This window comes from Falco peregrinus, chromosome 3, assembly GCF_023634155.1.
Source record: "Falco peregrinus isolate bFalPer1 chromosome 3, bFalPer1.pri, whole genome shotgun sequence".
NCBI lineage: Eukaryota > Metazoa > Chordata > Aves > Falconiformes > Falconidae > Falco > Falco peregrinus.
This window is the reverse complement of record NC_073723.1, coordinates 56,482,022-56,498,709: the sequence shown is the minus strand read 5'-3', so window position 1 is coordinate 56,498,709 and position 16,688 is coordinate 56,482,022. Positions and strand designations below refer to the sequence as shown.

Below are 16,688 nucleotides of genomic sequence, written 5' to 3'. Positions count from 1 at the left end.
GGGTAGACTCTTTTAAAGTAAAAATTATGCCATTCACTTCCAGTACTTTATTGACTTAAGTATTCCAAGGTTTCTGTTGCTTTTATGAAAGTTTGAAATTGTAGCAATTACTTAATATGGGAAGCAGGTGAATTGCAAGAAGTTCTGCTGCAGCTGCCCAAGACACAATTCCATTCATGGAAACACATGTTCTTCTTCCAAAGAGCATCCTCTAAGCTTTGAACGCTCAGAATCAACAAGGGATTCTGAAGGTCTGAAATTCTGGGTGTTCAGTCTGAGGTATGTGAAAGCTAGGTGTCTGGTCATTATTATTATTATTCAGAAAGTATTGATCCTTGCCCTCAAGAGTCTCATGTTTCAGTATGTGTCAGCAAAAACTAAAACCCCAAAATTGAAGGAAGTTGTTGATAACCACTTTCTGCGTAAATGAAATAGACAATATAGGTTATCCAGTTAGTGAGCCAAATGAATCCCCATTCCTTAAAATGGCTGGAAGCAAACCATCAAAGGGGGAATACGTATTTTCATGCAGTTTCTTTCAGAGACAACATGAATTGCTGGCTAGCTATCTTGCAGACATTTGGTTAGAGAAGCTGCATTTTCTTCCTGGTTTTCTTTGTGAGCATTCCTAAGTTTAAACTTCCCTTACTCTAAGAACAAGTTTTCACTTTCTTCTTTCAGAAGAGTTCTGCGCTGCAGGATTTTGTCCTGTCCACCATACCCTGTGGCCTAAAGAACCCGTAATTCTTGCTCTTTGATTATTAGCTATGTTTCAAGGAGGGTGTATCCCATCACTTAGTTAAATACAATTGTTTCTGCTTTGTATTTCAGAAAATGTTAGAGCAGCAGTGGTTGTTACGTGTCAGGATCAAAAAATTTAGCACTATGAGCAGTTGAAGTCCTTGAGACGTCGAGTATTTTCGTACTGGGACTGGTAACCAAAGGACACAAATAGCCTACTCAGTGTGTAGAGCAGAGCGGCAGCAATCACAGAATATTTTGATCCCCACATTTTCATCATTACCTATAATGCATTTGGCTTGTTAACAAGTAAATCAGGAACTTAATTTTTTAAGAAACATCTATAAAACATTTTGTTTCTCTTGGTGGGGGAAAGAGGTCCCCCAGAATCTGTGGAAGAAAACCAGTCAGCCTATTCTTACAAGCAGCTGGCTTGCTTCCTTAGTCACTTGTGCTCTGAGGCTATAAACCATTGCTAAAAAATAAAAAAAAAAATTAAAAAAGTAGCAAAAAAATAATTTCAGATATCTTACAAAAAAAAATATTGAAGTTATACTTCATATTATTTGTGGAAGTTGCAAGTTCCTGTAGTCTAACAGTCTGACCTTGGATAGGCTGATATCTCTGATGAAGTTTGGGTGTGCTTGTGAAGCATGTTGTTCTGAAGCCAGTGTGTTGCTTTTGAATGGACTGTTAAGTACTGACATCTTTTGTATCTGAACTATAGTAATTTTAGATTGGTGTTCCTTGTTAATTAAAAAATGTAAAGAGAACGAAATGGACAACTACATGTAATCATAATAACCCTGTCATTTTGATAACTAACAGCCATTTAGTTTTCATGTTGCTGATGTAAGTCGTCATTTTTTTATGTTTGGGTAAGACAGATATGAAGAGACAAGTTGTAACACTCAGTGAGTGTCTATGCAGAAAAGAGAAAGATTTGCCTTTTCTGTTAGGTATGTGTCACTGTTTTTGCAGGTTTCTGTAGTGAAATGAAGTTAAGCAGAAAAAGTCCCCGTGACGGTGGGAAAGGAATGAATTTTTGCACTCTGTTATCTGAAGTGTGCTGACAGATCTGCTTTAGATTGCGCACAGCTTCCTCCCCTACCAGGTAACAAGGGTGGGACAGCTTTTGCCTTTGAGTAAGTTGGGGACACAACTGCTATAAATGCATTATTATAAGCACTGATATTCTAAACTCCTACTGCTAAACAATGTAATAACCTTATTTATCGATGTAAGTTATGGTGGTTTAATATTTTACTGCCAGTTAAATATTTATAAATAAGGATCTAGAAAACTGTATTGAAAAACAGCTGAATCAGAATGGAGCACCAGTGGTCTTCAGTCCAGAGCTTGATGATGCAACCCGATGAGAAATCAGATTGCATTAAATAAATTACGTGTATGTGAACTAGCAAGTGGGATCCAGCAAGGGAGATTACAAAAATGGCTTGCAACAGCGCTAACTTTAAAAATAATGTCCAAACAGAATATATGATGTTAAACTGAAGCAGCAGTTTTAACAGTTTTTATTATGAAATACTGTATATTTGTTTAAGACAATATAAACTGTATACATATCCCCTGCTTGTGGAAAAGTTAGAGAGCTGATTACAAGAAGAAAAGGTTTATAGCATTAATTCATATCTAAAGTACAGTTGGCTGTCATAAAAATGTATCTGTGTAGAATCAAACACTAGCAGAAAAAGGTAGATTGTGACTTCTGCCACTCTGTCTTACCTCTTTCTTTTACAGTTTTTGCTTTATTCTTCAGGAAATGAATCAGGAGTGTGTCTGAAACCAGATTAGCTGTTACAGGACTGCAGTCTCCTGCAAGGTAGTATCAGAATGATTTATTTTTCTTTGTTGCTCAAGAGCTGGAGTTTGTATCTGGTCTGTGATCAGGGTATGTTGATAGCAAAACACCTGCTAAAGAGCTGCCGTGTGGTCTCTCTTTAAACAGACTTCAGATAGAAAAGCCTTAATGAACTCAAGACAATTGAGCCATGGAAAAGAGCTCCTGTCATTCTTAAAAGCTTCTCTTCAAGAGTGGTGATGAGACAGAACATTTAGTCTAAATGTCCTATCATATATCTGGAAATCTTCCATGCTGGAATATCGAAAGGTCACTTGTTTTTAAAATCTATTGCCCTTAACTTTTAAATTGAAGATAATTCTCTTTCTTAATTGCAGTGTAGTGATTCTGGACTGTAATTTATTAATATTGCAATCATTAAGAAATAATTAATATTGCAATTATTAGTTATTAATTAATGAAGTATTAATTATTAAAATTGCAATTTATTAATATAATAAAGTCTGAACACTTTAATAAGCAGGTAATTCAGGGTTGTGCTTTTACTGTTTGTTTAATATCTGGGGAAGAAGAAAGGGAAGAGAAAGCTGGAAAATTGACTTGTGGATCTTTTTGGTATATTAATCTGTGCTATGTGTTTATTGTCTAGCATGTCTATTTGAATGAAAATTCCATCTTTTTATAGGGTTATCACTGAACAGTTCATATACTGCCCTGGCAATAGCAGAAAATCAGCAGTTTATTATCTACTTCAGATATATTTCTAGCTAGACATGTGTTCTAGACTGGTTTAATCATAGTTACAGCCACACAAAAAAAGTCTGCTAAAAGCTTATGTAGTGGATCTTCTATTAAACTTCACTTACACTACTGATGTTTTAAAAAAACTTGCTGACTGGTGTAGATTATGTTCTGGATGTGAACAGATTAGTTACGTGACATCATGACTTGTGCAAAATATGTCTGTAATCTTGGATGTATATTGACAAGGCACATGTGTAGCATCCATATTTTTAGGTGTCCTGCAGGCTTTCCAAGCATGGTGTGGAAGTTAGGTACCTAAGATTTTGGGAAACATAGTTAGATCTAAGTTAACGTCAAGAAGAAATGTTGAGGGAGGGAGATGGAAAGGGATTAGGTAGCTATATGCTCCTAGCAGGCACCCTAGGATTTAAGCCATTTGGCAAGGTCAGCTGTTTCTCATGAGAAACAGTGAAGCTGTTGAGTCTCCTCTTGAGACTGGAGAGTATATGGGTAGGGTGTTCAGCTAGGATGAATCCTGTCTTCAGCTAGATTTTGGAGGCTGTGAAATCTGGCTTCATTGCTTCCCACATGAGTTATCTTAACTAATAGATTAAGGGTACTTTGGAGAGCGTATCTTTCATTCTTTTCCACTGAAATACTTTATTAATTAATGCAGAATTACCTTCAGATTTTGAGAAGCTCACTAAGCATTACCTTCCTCTTACTGCTGAAGAAACTAAAACAAAGACTTCAAGTCACAGATTGAAAAGTCACAAGGTGGGTGGGTGTGGGTGTGTCCACTTGGACCAAAAGCGGAGCTCAGAAATTCCAGGTTCCCAGGGAGCTCTATAACTGCTCAACTTTATTGCACTTAAGATGATGTCTTAATTCTTGCAGCAATAAATACACAATATCAAAGAAAAGCAGGGAATTCAAAGTGATACTGTATTTTTTAACTTAACTGCTTAGATTCTTCTTACCTTAACAAGGTATAGCACAGCTGTTATATGCGTGTACTAAAACCTCAACAATTTATTGCATGCTACAGAAGTGAGAATGTAGGATGTGGTCATCGTATCTTGGAAGACATTGTGTGGGCAGCCTTTTCTAAGAGGAGTAATATTCTTCTAATTCAGTTCCTCAGCACTGACTATTTTGGGTTAAGATGCGAACCTTTCTATTTAAACTTTGTAGAGCAGCTTGAGGGAGAAGAAGAGGGTCCAAAACATTATACTCACTTCTGCAAAGAGCTGTAATTGCACCATGCTAAGGCGCAGTAGTTGCAAATGACATCAGTAACTTAACTGCCACTGTAGCTTTAATTATTTTAGCATAGATTCTCACTGAAGAAAAAAAAGTGTAACTCTTGAGTAAGGGTTTTGCAATTAAGAGGATCCAGTTAAAACTACAGTTGCTACCAACAGTGGCTTTCAGCCTCATGGCTTGTCTATTTGTGTGTTTTTTACAAAACTATTCTTTTGGAACACAGTTTTGATCTGATTTTTCTGCTTTTATAAGAATTTTGAAGACTTTTGGTCCTCATGGGGCTGTTGAGAAATTTTAACAAATTCTTTTCTTCTGACACTAGTGGCTGTGCATTGATTCACCATAGACACCAGTCTGTAGAAATGCTGCTAGGCCATTCAGGGACAAGCTAGGAATCAAAAGTATATCCAAAAGTTTCCCATAGAAAAGAATACTTAAGAGCTTGGGTCTTCCCCCTTCTTCTGCAGCTGAAAAGGAGGGATGTCACTGGGATGGAGAAACCCATTCCAGAACCCATCCCTGGCTGAGGGCAAGCAGGCCTCATGTCTAAAAGAAAACCTTTTACATACTATTCTCTAGCATATAGGATCTGGTGCAGTTTCTGAGCTCCCACTGACAAAGGTTTGCAGCAGGTGTATCGTGTGTGTGTGTATGAGCTGCCCCAGGTTCAGTGCTTCTTTCCAAGGGATTGTCACTTTGAATGCACAGGAATGATCTGTTGCTCTCGTGATAGGTGAGACCAGTCAAAAAGGACTGCTTGCCTTAGGTATGAGGAACAAAAAAGTATAACTGGGACATGGTAACAGTTTATCTAGGATCCATGATTTGGCAGTATCCATGGCAATTTTCCTGCTTTCTATGGATTTGGATACAGGGTAGCAATAACACAAGGACTGTTACCCTCCTTGGAGGCCTATAGGAGCCCTGTAGTGTCTTTTATTATAAAAAAAAAATGCAGAAGCAGAAATTCTGGGGGTAAGATGACTGTTTGGAAGATGAAGTGGAAATAAAATGATCAAATGTCACTTCTGGTACCATATTGGCACCTTGGGCCACAAATCACTGGAGGAGCACACCGGCAGTGTATTTTCCCCATGTTCTTACACTCTTCCTTAGGCTACAGGCAGTTGAGACAGACAGAATACAGACTTGTCTGAACCCTTAATTTGACCTCACATTTGCTTACCACTTGATTTTCTTTTCAACCACGTAAGAGTGTGGATCTCCAAAACTTCATGTAGATCAGCTTCAGTATTTCTAGGAGAAGAAAGTCTAGTGGTACTACTTAGTAGTTGTTGCCGAAGTGTGTTTTCTACGTTTCTAGCATTACCTGGAAATGAAATAAAGCTTAAAGTTGTAATGGACATGCATGCTGTGAAGATATTTGTATGGATAATAAACTTTTGCATTTTTTGTACTGCTGCCATTCAAACGTTTAGTAAAAGCACTTGGCAAATGCTAATGAATTTGTTCCCACAACAGAACAAACATGACAGCCAACATTTTTCAAATTTAATGGTCTAAAATTAGACACCAAAGTGCTTTTAGAACCCATAATAAAAATGATTGAATTTTTACAACTGTGGAATACTCACAGCTCTCTGCAAGTGGTTTCATTACTCATACAAAATATAAGCACTTGTGGAAGACGCACAATTTCTCCCACCAGTATGGAAAGAAAAGCCTTGTCCTATTAAAGTTAATTGCCAAGCACTCATTCACGTTCAGGGAGTCAATATTTCATTCCTTGGTTCTGGGATGGCAGCAGCTGATGCTGTGTCACTGGGGCTGCTGCTAAAAGTTTTGAAACTAATTTCCACGGCAGTTTTGCAACTGATCTCTTCGGGTTGCATTGTTACTGGTTAACTGCTCTGGTAAGTAACTGTATTTTACTTACAGCATAGCAGTTTTCAGCCCTAGGTTCTGCGGAAAGAGGAACAGCGGCAACAACAAGAAAGTTGACCGTGGCTTTCGTGGTCAACAAAAAGATATAACATAATAGAGAGGGACTACAGACTTGCTGAAATAACAAGTATGAGATTAGAAAGTAGTTTAAATTCTCATAAAGATATATACAGGGTTAAAAAAAAATTAGAAAAAAGTTGTTATCCATAGTGCTAGTAAGCAAAACACTTCTTGGAGGGAGGGAGGGAGGGAGGAAAGCAAGACAGAATCTCAAATCAGCCCTCCTGACCTCCCCAGATAAGGATCAGGTTGCATAAAACCCCTGTGTTTTAAAATATGAAATTGAAAACCTGCATATTTCTTACTAGTAATTCTTTTAGAGATACACATATTTTAAAAATCTTAGGAAAACTAGATTTATCTAGCATCAGAACCTTTCAACTTTTTCCCCTCCTGAGTAATTTTTTTTTTTTTTTTTTTTAATGTTTTTGGCTCGTTCTGTACATGGTCCTTTGAATCTCAGCCTTTTGGATAACTCTGCCAGATGCAATTTTCTCCCCAGGCTGAGCTGACCTGGATACGCAACATGCACAACAGCAGCGCTGAAACCCCGCACACAGCGGGCAGCTGTAACGTGACTTTGCCCACACAGCCCCCGAGCTCCGAGTTTTCGCTGGGCGTGTTGGTGCTGCTGGCTTTCCTCATGGTGTTGCTAGCTCTGGTCACCATCCTTGGGAACATCCTGGTAATCCTTGCTTTCATCATGGACAGGAACCTCAGGCACCGGTGTAACTATTTCTTCCTCAATCTTGCCATTTCTGACTTTGCAGTGGGTAAGTCACGGCTGTGGAGGCATGTCCTCTTGGTTTCCTTGGAATCTTAGGAGAAGCAACGGGGTTGATTTTCTGGGTGGTTTCTTCTAAGAGAGCTGTTTCCCGGCTGTGTGTCTAGGGGAAGAGTAAGGAATGGTGGAAGCTGCGTGAAGTGTTTTAGCAGCCTATAAGTTTTCAGAAAGAAACATATCCTTTATCAGGTAAACAGGTAATGTTTAATGTTAGTGCTTCAGGAAAAAATACTGCTGTGCGTGAATCTATGTGGAATAACAAAGAATGGTGGTTGGTTGTAAAGAGTCTTGACTAAAGTCTATATAGTCAAATAAAATACAGCACTTATTACCTGGCAGATCTTGCATACATGGTTGATATCTTTTATTTCAATTTGCTCTCACACAATACAGATAATCACCTGAAGTTTGCAGCTAAATAGTGATGAATAGTATTTTTGCTGTGCTTGCTCTGTCTAGAGTCATACTTTAGAATATATGTTTGTATAGGTAAACAAAAATAACAAATCAAATAGTTTCTAAGAAGTTTGATGTTATACATTTATACATAGGGACCCATCTTATCTTGAAACTTGTACTGAGAAAAAGTACAATTCAAACTACTGTGATGTGCAATTGCAGACTGATGTATTGCAGTATTCTGTGAGGTATAGCGTCTCTGGTAAAAGTCTTGGTTAAATTATTGAGTATGCAGAAGGATGATTTTGAACAGGTGTGACTATTTCAGTAAATCTATATTCTGACTTCTCACATCACAACAAAATATTTTAAAATTGTTTTTATTCTACTTTTTTTTTATGTCTAGACATTTTAAAAGGATACTAGAAGAACAGAATAAACTCTTCTTCAAATTTATTGCCACTGTCAGAAGTTCTGTTAGGGGTACAGCTACTAATAGTTCAGTCCTTGTGATGCCCAGATCCCCTTGTATAATGTTCTGATTCCTTCTCCCATACACTCAATGTCTTCCAGCTTATAACTGCCTTGTGCCACAGAGCTCTTGCTGCCTGCTGTCCAGCTAATGTACACAGGAAAAACACAGAGCAGGCAACAGAAAACCAGTGGACACAGTGGTGTTCTGTCATCTGGCTCACAGTCTAGCACATCTTGAACAAATACCAGCATCTAGCTGAGAAGTAAGAAGTAAACCATGTCCTCTGTCAAAGAAGGAAGTAGAGCTTGCCTGGCATTACTTAACTTCCACAAATTTTTGATTTGTGATATTATGTGTACTTGAATGTCTAGGTTTTCATTCTCAATTTGGTTAAAAGCTTTGCATACTTTAAAGTCAAACTGATTTGTATTTCCGTAGCTACGTAATTTAGATTCAGGGTATACCTAAATTACCTATTTAATTTCTGCTTGATCCTAATTGATAAAAGCACACATTTTCATGCTTGCAGAGCCTTTGCTTATTCGTTTAATATATGTAATCAACCCGGTTTTGACCTTCAACAACTTTTGCTTTATCTCTGTGCTTCTGGACCTATAGCTGGATTTGAATAGAGATTTCTTCTTAGTAGAGGGAGAATAACAGGAATTGTAATATTTTTAGGGAAATGAAACTCTCAACATTCTCTTCAGTACCTGTTACAGGAGTACTCACTATTATGAAGTAAATCTAACGTTGAAATGATACTCTTTTTCCTCCCTTGTGAATGTTAAAATTGATAATACAAATTTTTACTCAAAAGAGGAACTGTTAGTTGCTCTGCAGATGCAGTAATTCCATTTCATTATGGCGATGACACTGTTCTCTGCATTTCTGCATCATAGCAAACCACACCACTAGTTCTTCAGCCTCCCCTAGAAATTCATTAAAATGAGATTATATTGGCACTTTCACAACATTTAGATTTAACAGCCTAAATCTAGATAGCTATGGGTGTGGGTCACTCATGTCTGTTCCCACTGCTTGGTGTGTTCCCATAGTTAATACCCTATCAGCTCACCACTGAAAAGTGGTTATGATCAAGAATTATGATGAGAAGAAATGTTAGACAGTTAATTAACTGTTCAGCTTTTGTCAGCCTTTTGATCATACAGTTAAAAAACTAGTCTGAAATTCATATTGTATTTCTATAAAAGTTACTTCTGGAGCACTTTTGGACACCATGTCATGCTTTTAAGAGGATAGAAGCATAGCAGTTAGACAATTTATTGTAGAAAACAGTCAGTAAATTACAGTAGCAGGGGAAAAGATGTTTTTTGTTTGTTTTAATTTCAGTAGTTAATACAGAACAGTATTTACTTCAGCAGGTAAAGTCAGCTGCTCCTTCCTTTAGGAGTTGATATAAACAGGAGAAGTAATGATGATAAACAATAAACATGGTACACCTTCCAGGTACTAATTATAAGAATGTTACTGGTAATTTGTAGTGAAGTGTTCATTGGTTGCCTGAGAATACAAAGCCTTCCACATGGCAATTCTAGTCAGTATTGTGCTTTTATCAGATACCACAGAAATGTTTCTATGCTTTCACGAGCACTGCCTGCAGTGCTGGCTGACATGTGCATCTGGTTTATTTCCATAGGTGCGTTCTGTATGCCTTTGTACATCCCTTATGCCCTGACAGGGACGTGGCACTTGGGAAGAGGCCTGTGCAAGCTCTGGCTAGTTATGGACTATCTCCTGTGCACAGCTTCAGTGTTTAGCATCGTCCTTATCAGCTACGACCGTTTCCTGTCAGTTACAAAAGCTGTAAGAAGAACATTTCTAATTATTGCTTTATATATATATTTACATTTCTATAAAACTCAGAGCGTTCATGATTAGCACTAGAAGCTAAATACTCCTTCATTACTCTACCATTTTTTTTTTTTCCTGGAGAAACATTGATGCTTCAATGTTGCATTGGGACTTAAGATAAGACGATGCCTTGCCTATGATTTCCATGTTTCCTTCCTGCCACCTGGATTAGAAATTGCTTACATTACAGAGAAGGTGGGAAAGTCCAGGTTCAAAAAGGGCAGCAAGAGTGTGAGGAACTTGAGTTTTGGTTGTTAGAAGAGTGGTAACAAAAACTAGGTTGAGTCAAGGATATGCTTAGGCTTGAGATAAATTTTAGAAGGAGTAGAGGGTATGGAGAGAGATGTGGGCTGGACTGACTGAAGATCAGATGAGGATCTGTGTTAGCATAGGGGGTGCTACCATGTGCTGCCAGCGGGCAACTGGGGGGCAACTAATCCCTCGAAGCAGAAAAAAGATTGAATCAAAGTATGCAGAGATGGAAGAGGTGTTCCTTGAGTATTATCATTCTTCTGCTTCAGAAGATATCTGAGAAATCCAGTGGTAAATATTATCACTCACCATTTCTGAGCTCTACCTGGTGTTTCGTCCAGGTGAAAGACGATCAACATCCTTTGGTTTTGATGAGTCTTCTAGCTCAAGCGACATAGGCTGTGTTAGATTGGGAGGTTCTTATTTTGAAAGTGCTGATACAATGCCTAATCTCTTTCTCATGTTGTGCTTGGTTGTTGCTGTTGTTTTTTTTTTAAAGCTAAATGATAAAGTATGAAAATGCCTGTATTTAAGAAATAATAATATTGAAAAATATTAATAAACTTGCAGAGATCAGAATGTGAAAAATGTAAATTAAAAGAGCCTCTGCAACCCAGCTGAGCTCCACGTTCTTGTGCATTATTGATGGTCTTTGTTTATGTGATCACATTCTGGTTTTCTCCTTTAGGTAATTAGGATAGAGCGTGTCCAGGAGTGTGTAACATAGGGCTGTTATCCAAAGAAAAGAGATCATGCTTCTTCATGGACTTCATGGATCCACATCTGCCTCTGCTGAAAACCTAGCCTGTGGCCAGGGGCCATTTCAGACATAAATATTTGTGAAGCTGTCCTGAGCTTCCTGTTTTCTGCTACTAAATTGAGATGCTTGTGGTCTTGCAAAGAGCTGCAAATTCATTATTGCAGAACTGGAGCTGTACTCTCACCCAGTAGGATGCTTTAAGATGTAGAGGAGTCTGAATCTTCAGGCTATAGGTGTTTAAGACAAGAGAATCTAAAATAATGTGTGTAACACTGCACTCCTGCTCTGTTACTAGTCCATTGGGTCATATGTGGCTGTGAAGATACCACTCATTAATATTTGTATAGCATAGAGATGCTATGCTAATGAACAGCCTAGGAAGCTGATGAGGAAGGTAGTGGTTCTGGGTCTGAGTAAAGCCTGGGATGACAAATGTTGAACAAAATTGTCCAGCTTCTCATTAACTGATCACCTTGTGCTCTGAAAGATGCAGGGGATGAAGAGCTAGAAGTATGCATTGCACATACTGGCTGGGCTATTTTAAGGACTTTTTAAAAAATCTTGAATTTCCTAACTTTACATGACATGATTTAATTCTTAATATTTTTTTCAAAGAGGTATTTATGGCTAGAGAGTAAAATAAATTAATGTAGTCTGGGTAGACGTAAAAACGTTAAGGTTTGCAGTAATGCAATGAGCTGTTTACAAGGTAAAGTGAGTGTTAAAACAATGTTTCAATAAAGTAAGGGATGTTAAAGCATGTGTGAGATAGAATTTTCTGCTATAGCAAGGGGAAACAGTATTGAAAATGACATTGTCTAGTGTTTGCAGTCTCACATGGTGACCCATCTAATATAGAAGGCTTCTGCTTTTGCCTGTGCAGGAAGGGAGTGCCCCAGCCGCTTTCACTCTGCTCTGAGCCTGGGCATTTCATGAATCATAAATTGATTCCTTACCGCTGCCTTACTGTGGTGGTGGTGAAAACAAGCCATGTCCTTTCACACCTGGAAGCCAATCAGTAGTTTGGCCATCATAATTTCTGCTCCTTTCCAATCCCAAGTATTAAAATCAATCACAGAGCTACTGTATTTGATGAGCAATACTAACAGAATTTTTCAGGACCTTATACAAGTGAAGATGTTTTAGGTGTCTGGGGAATTACAAAAAAACATATTGTATTTGACTTGCCTATGTTTTTTTGAGGTAGTTGTTCCAAAATGTCTTGAGTATGTGACATGTTCTTTTCCTTCGCAGGTATCTTACAGAGCCCGGCAGGGAATAACTTCCAACCCTGTCATCAAGATGGTGGCCACCTGGGTCTTTGCCTTCCTTCTCTACTGCCCAGCGATCCTCTTTTGGGAGCACGTGGCCGGACACAGCGTGGTAGCGCCGGATCAGTGCTACGCCGAGTTCTTTGACAACTGGTACTTTCTCTTGTGCGCGTCCACCCTGGAGTTCTTTGTGCCGCTGCTCTCGGTGACCTACTTCAACGTGCACATCTTCCACAGTATCCAGAGGCGCCAGCGGCACGGCAGCACGCAGGACTGTGAGCCTCCAAGGAGCAGCAGCTTGTCCTGGAGATTTTGCTTCTTGCCAAGGCCAGAAGCATCGTCTCAGTCGGAAGCAGAGGACAGTGTTTCGTCATTAAGAAGGTCATGGAGACCAGCAGTGATGGCTATCCGCCCATCTCCAACACAAACCAGCCCCACAGCTCTCAAAAAGGACTTTTCTGTTTCTTTCCGTTCAAGAACTGGGTCAAAACTGCAGCAGGACAAGAAAATAGCAAAGTCGCTTGCCATAATTGTGTGTGTGTTTGCCATTTGCTGGGCCCCGTACACTTTACTGATGATTATTCGTGGGGCCTGTCAAGGGAAGTGCATCCATAGCTCCTTGTATGAAACAACCTTTTGGCTTTTGTGGATCAATTCCTCTCTGAACCCATTTCTCTACCCTCTCTGTCATATGAGGTTTCAAATGGCTTTCATGAAAATATTATGTCCCAAAAAATTTGCAACATTGAGATCATGCAACACATCTTTTTTTTAGAGTTAAAATAAATTAACTTACAGATAAGGTTCCTCTCCTCTTTAGTGCTAATTTTTCACATGTATCTTCAATAGAAATAGAGAAAAAACTTTTGTTTAGTAATGGCATTAGTTAAGAGAGCAGCAGAGGTATGTATTTGCCTGATTTTGCTAGTTTTCAGGATCTTGGTTTTGTTTTTGCTGATACAATGCCAGGCTAAACACCATCTAGTGCAATGAAAAGAATAACAAACTTTGCTGGATGTTCTTCTTGGTTTGTGGGTTTGAGGTATCTTTTTGTTTGTTTGTTTTTAACTTTTTTTTTATATAAAGCTGGCACTATGAAAGAACTCTTCTATAGATATCACCATAGAGATTCATTGGAGCGAGATTCCTGTTTGTGTGTGTTGAGTTAAAATAAATTTATGTCCTATTTGTGAAAGTAAAGCTATCAGTGAAGAAGCAGTTCTGCTCTGTTTTTGAAAGGAGCAGTACAATTTCATTTTAAAAAACATTATGAAGACAAGATAGTGTCCTGTAGTCATAATTCCCACAGTGAGCAATATGCAAGTGAATGGATTGCCTAATCTGGCATATCTGTCCTTTTCCAATTTTAATATAGTTCATATCTGGTGTTGCAGGATGCAGTACACATTGTTAGTAATTCTGGTTGATTTACAGAGGAAGAAAGTTTCCATGGTAAAGGAATTTCAAGATTGTTTATCAAAATTGTCACAGGCATAAATGGTTGTTACTCTTTTCACCAGTGCTGTCTTTTCTCCTGACAGTGGCTGCCTCTTTGGTCATGCTTAAATGATGTTTAATGCCAGATCTGTGCAGTATTTGATTTCCTAAAAGGTAGGCTGGGCTTGGGCACCTGATCACATTCCTTTTGAATTAGCAGGGCAAGCAATACAGAGTTCATACTGGATTTATGATTTTGGCTGGCTGTGCGAGAATAAACAATACCCTCTCAGGTGTAAAGCTTTGCAAGTGCAAAGATATTCCATCAAAACGTCTGGAACAAATTTGAACTGACAGAGTGATTTATACACTAGGTCAGTTCTTTGTGTCCCGTTACTGTGACATTATATGGATTTTCTCTGCCACTGAACCAGTATCAAGCTAGACGTTTTCTATCACTGAAGAGGGGCCATATTCACTGCTTGAGAATGGGATTCACAGAGGTCTGAAAGTTGACACAGAGGTGTCTTAAGCAGCTTTTAATAAACAAAGCAGTTGAATATGCAGGGCTGAAAGCAGTGGGTAGATATGTTGGAGAAGGCAATGGAGCTTGATTATAACCCATTCCATGTACTAAACTTTCTTACCTTGTGTTGTGTGTTGCAACTCGCCCAGAAAGCTTTCATGGATGGGTAAGTAAGAGTCGCTGGTTAAACATTTTTTCCTCTCCTTTTACATATTTTTTTCCTCTTTGTATGTAGAAATGTATGAAATATGGGAAGAGAAATCTAATGCACAGAACAATGACGAGCAATAGTCAATTTATATAGTACTTTTAATCTAATTTGAAATTGGCTGTGGAAGTGTTGCAAAAGCAGAGTACTCCATTGCAAGCACATTTCAAATGCATGTAAGCAGCTTAATCATAGCATAAAAGTTGATGGCTTTGAGGAGCTAAAATGCTATTCTGTTCAGAGGTCTGGAACGGAATGCTTCTCTTGCCAGTTTTCACACTGCTGGAAGATTATCTTAGACCATTCATTCTTGTTACGCTTCCTTGCCTCACATGGATAGTGTTAGGGATTGTGAGCCTCGTTGCTAAGAAAGGTACAGCTTCAGGGGGAGGTCATTGATTCAGCACAGCTGAGGTGCTGGCATAGATTTTGTGGGGTTTGTTTTTCTGTGAGGCTTAAAAAACCCAAACACACGTGCACATTTAAAACATTTACAGAATAGCTGGTGTACTGAATAAACATCTGTTAAACAGGGAAGCTGAAGGTGGGCCCCAAATGGAGAAGTATGTGAGTTGTCTGCTTTTCTATCCCTACACTTCTAGTGTGAAAATAGAGTTTGCATTTTATGATTAAAGAGTGTGGTGTTTACTTTGGGAAAGTGCCCTACAAAATTGACTAGGTAAACTGTATCCACATTTTGCAGTGCTGGAAAACTAGTTTGTCAGGGAGTTTGTCACAGAGCACAATGTGCAGCAAGTTTGAAACTGCATAGCGAAGCTACTAGAGATCAATGTTTTTGATGTTCTATATCACACAGACAGTGTTCAAACTGTTTTGTCACACCACTCTTGTACATTTGAAGAACTTTACATTGTATTTTTCTAATTGTTGAAAGTTTTGCTTAATGCTCCCAGGATAAGTCAAGCACTCAGTTGCTGTGCTCACAGCATTAAAGCTGTCTTGTTCAAGTGGCATCCTAAGTCTTCCCTCTGTTGGACATTTTGCAGGGTTATGGTAAGATGCTTGTTCAGCATTTGTTCTTGGGCATACTTTTCATGCACTGACACATGGAATTTGCTTGCCAAAGCAATTTCCAATCCAAGTCTCTCTGTCCACTCACTCATCCATTTCACCATTTCATGTCCTTGAATTTTCTTCTGCCTTTGCAGACATCCAATAGGTCTTGTAAATACAGGATGACAGTTAGGTTTAACTCAAACCACAGCAGTATTTTTCTAACCTGACCCTCTGAGGTCTTAAAAAAAACCAAAAAACGAAACACCCAAATAAAACATAAATGTTGGCAGAAATTTTGTTATCATTTGTTTGTTTCTGAGACAAATATGTGACCCTAATGATTCTCCTAATGTCTGTCTCCGTTATGTTAGGCTATGGTTTTCCTCCACAGGAAGGAAGGAGAGAGCACTTAGATTCCTCCCTCAGCCCCATGAAGGCCTATGATTAAAATTTCAACATTTGATTTATTCCTTAATTTTAAAAAGCAAATTAATACTCTCCCCTTGTCCACTGATCTAGTCACTTTACCAAAGAAGGCAATCATTGCTCAGGCATGATGTATCCTTGATAAACCCGTGCTGACTGTTTCCACTCACCTTTTCCTCCCTCAAATTCTCACAAGAGGCTTCCAAGAGGACTTGCTCCATTATTTTCCTAGGGACCAAAGAGAGAAAGACCTTTTGCCCTTGTGGCATCATTTGAAGACGGTTTTAACTTTTGCCTTTCTTCTGTTGTTGGGAACCTCCCTTCATGCCCATGACCTTTCAAAGAGAAGAGCCTTGCAAGAACGGTAGCTGATTCTCTCAGCTGCCTTGGGTGCAGGCCATTGGGTCCCATGGACTTTTATAGGTGAAGTCCTCTGAAGTAATCTCTGCCTTATTCTCACCTGCTCTTGACAGGTCTCCTCCTTTAACTCATTCACTAAGCACAGAGGAAAGGGAGACCTAGTTAGTGAAGAATAAAGCAAAGAAAGCATTGGGTACCTTGTCCACAACTGCTGTCACTGGATCACCAGCCCCATTTAGCAGAGTGCCTACATTTTTCTTGTTCAGCATTTTACTGTTAACGGGGTGGCTGAAGTTCTTCACGTTGTTCTTGTGTCCTTTACGGGCATCAGTTGTAGGTGACCTTTGGTTTTCTTAACAT

At 38.8% G+C, this 16,688-nt stretch overlaps 1 protein-coding gene across 4 annotated transcripts; it reads left to right on the top strand.

Moving 5' to 3' along the window:
* The first annotated feature begins 6,453 nt into the window (after nt 1-6,453).
* Nucleotides 6,454-15,765, top strand: LOC101914833 (histamine H3 receptor-like). Of its 4 annotated transcripts, none has more exons than XM_027795187.2 (4): nt 6,454-6,605; nt 7,041-7,311; nt 9,857-10,023; nt 12,338-15,763. In XM_027795187.2, the coding sequence occupies exons 2-4, from the start codon at nt 7,065-7,067 to the stop codon at nt 13,127-13,129; spliced, it is 1,206 nt and encodes a 401-aa protein (XP_027650988.2). In that variant the 5' UTR covers nt 6,454-6,605; nt 7,041-7,064; the 3' UTR covers nt 13,130-15,763. The 4 variants fall into 4 exon arrangements, with proteins under 4 accessions (XP_027650988.2, XP_055654345.1, XP_055654347.1 ...); XM_055798370.1 differs by having other exon boundaries at nt 6,480-6,605; nt 7,002-7,311; nt 12,338-15,765; XM_055798372.1 differs by having other exon boundaries at nt 6,481-6,605; nt 7,131-7,311; nt 12,338-15,760.
* Nucleotides 15,766-16,688: the final 923 nt, after the last annotated feature.

Excerpts from the sequence above, each read along its gene's own strand:
- LOC101914833 (XM_055798370.1), top strand. The coding sequence starts at position 7,023 with ATGCAATTTTCTCCCCAGGCTGAGCTGACCTGGATACGCAACATGCAC. Across the intron at positions 7,312-9,856 it reads CATTTCTGACTTTGCAGTGG|GTGCGTTCTGTATGCCTTTG; the intron begins GTAAGTCACGGC and ends TTATTTCCATAG. Across the intron at positions 10,024-12,337 it reads TCCTGTCAGTTACAAAAGCT|GTATCTTACAGAGCCCGGCA; the intron begins GTAAGAAGAACA and ends TTTCCTTCGCAG.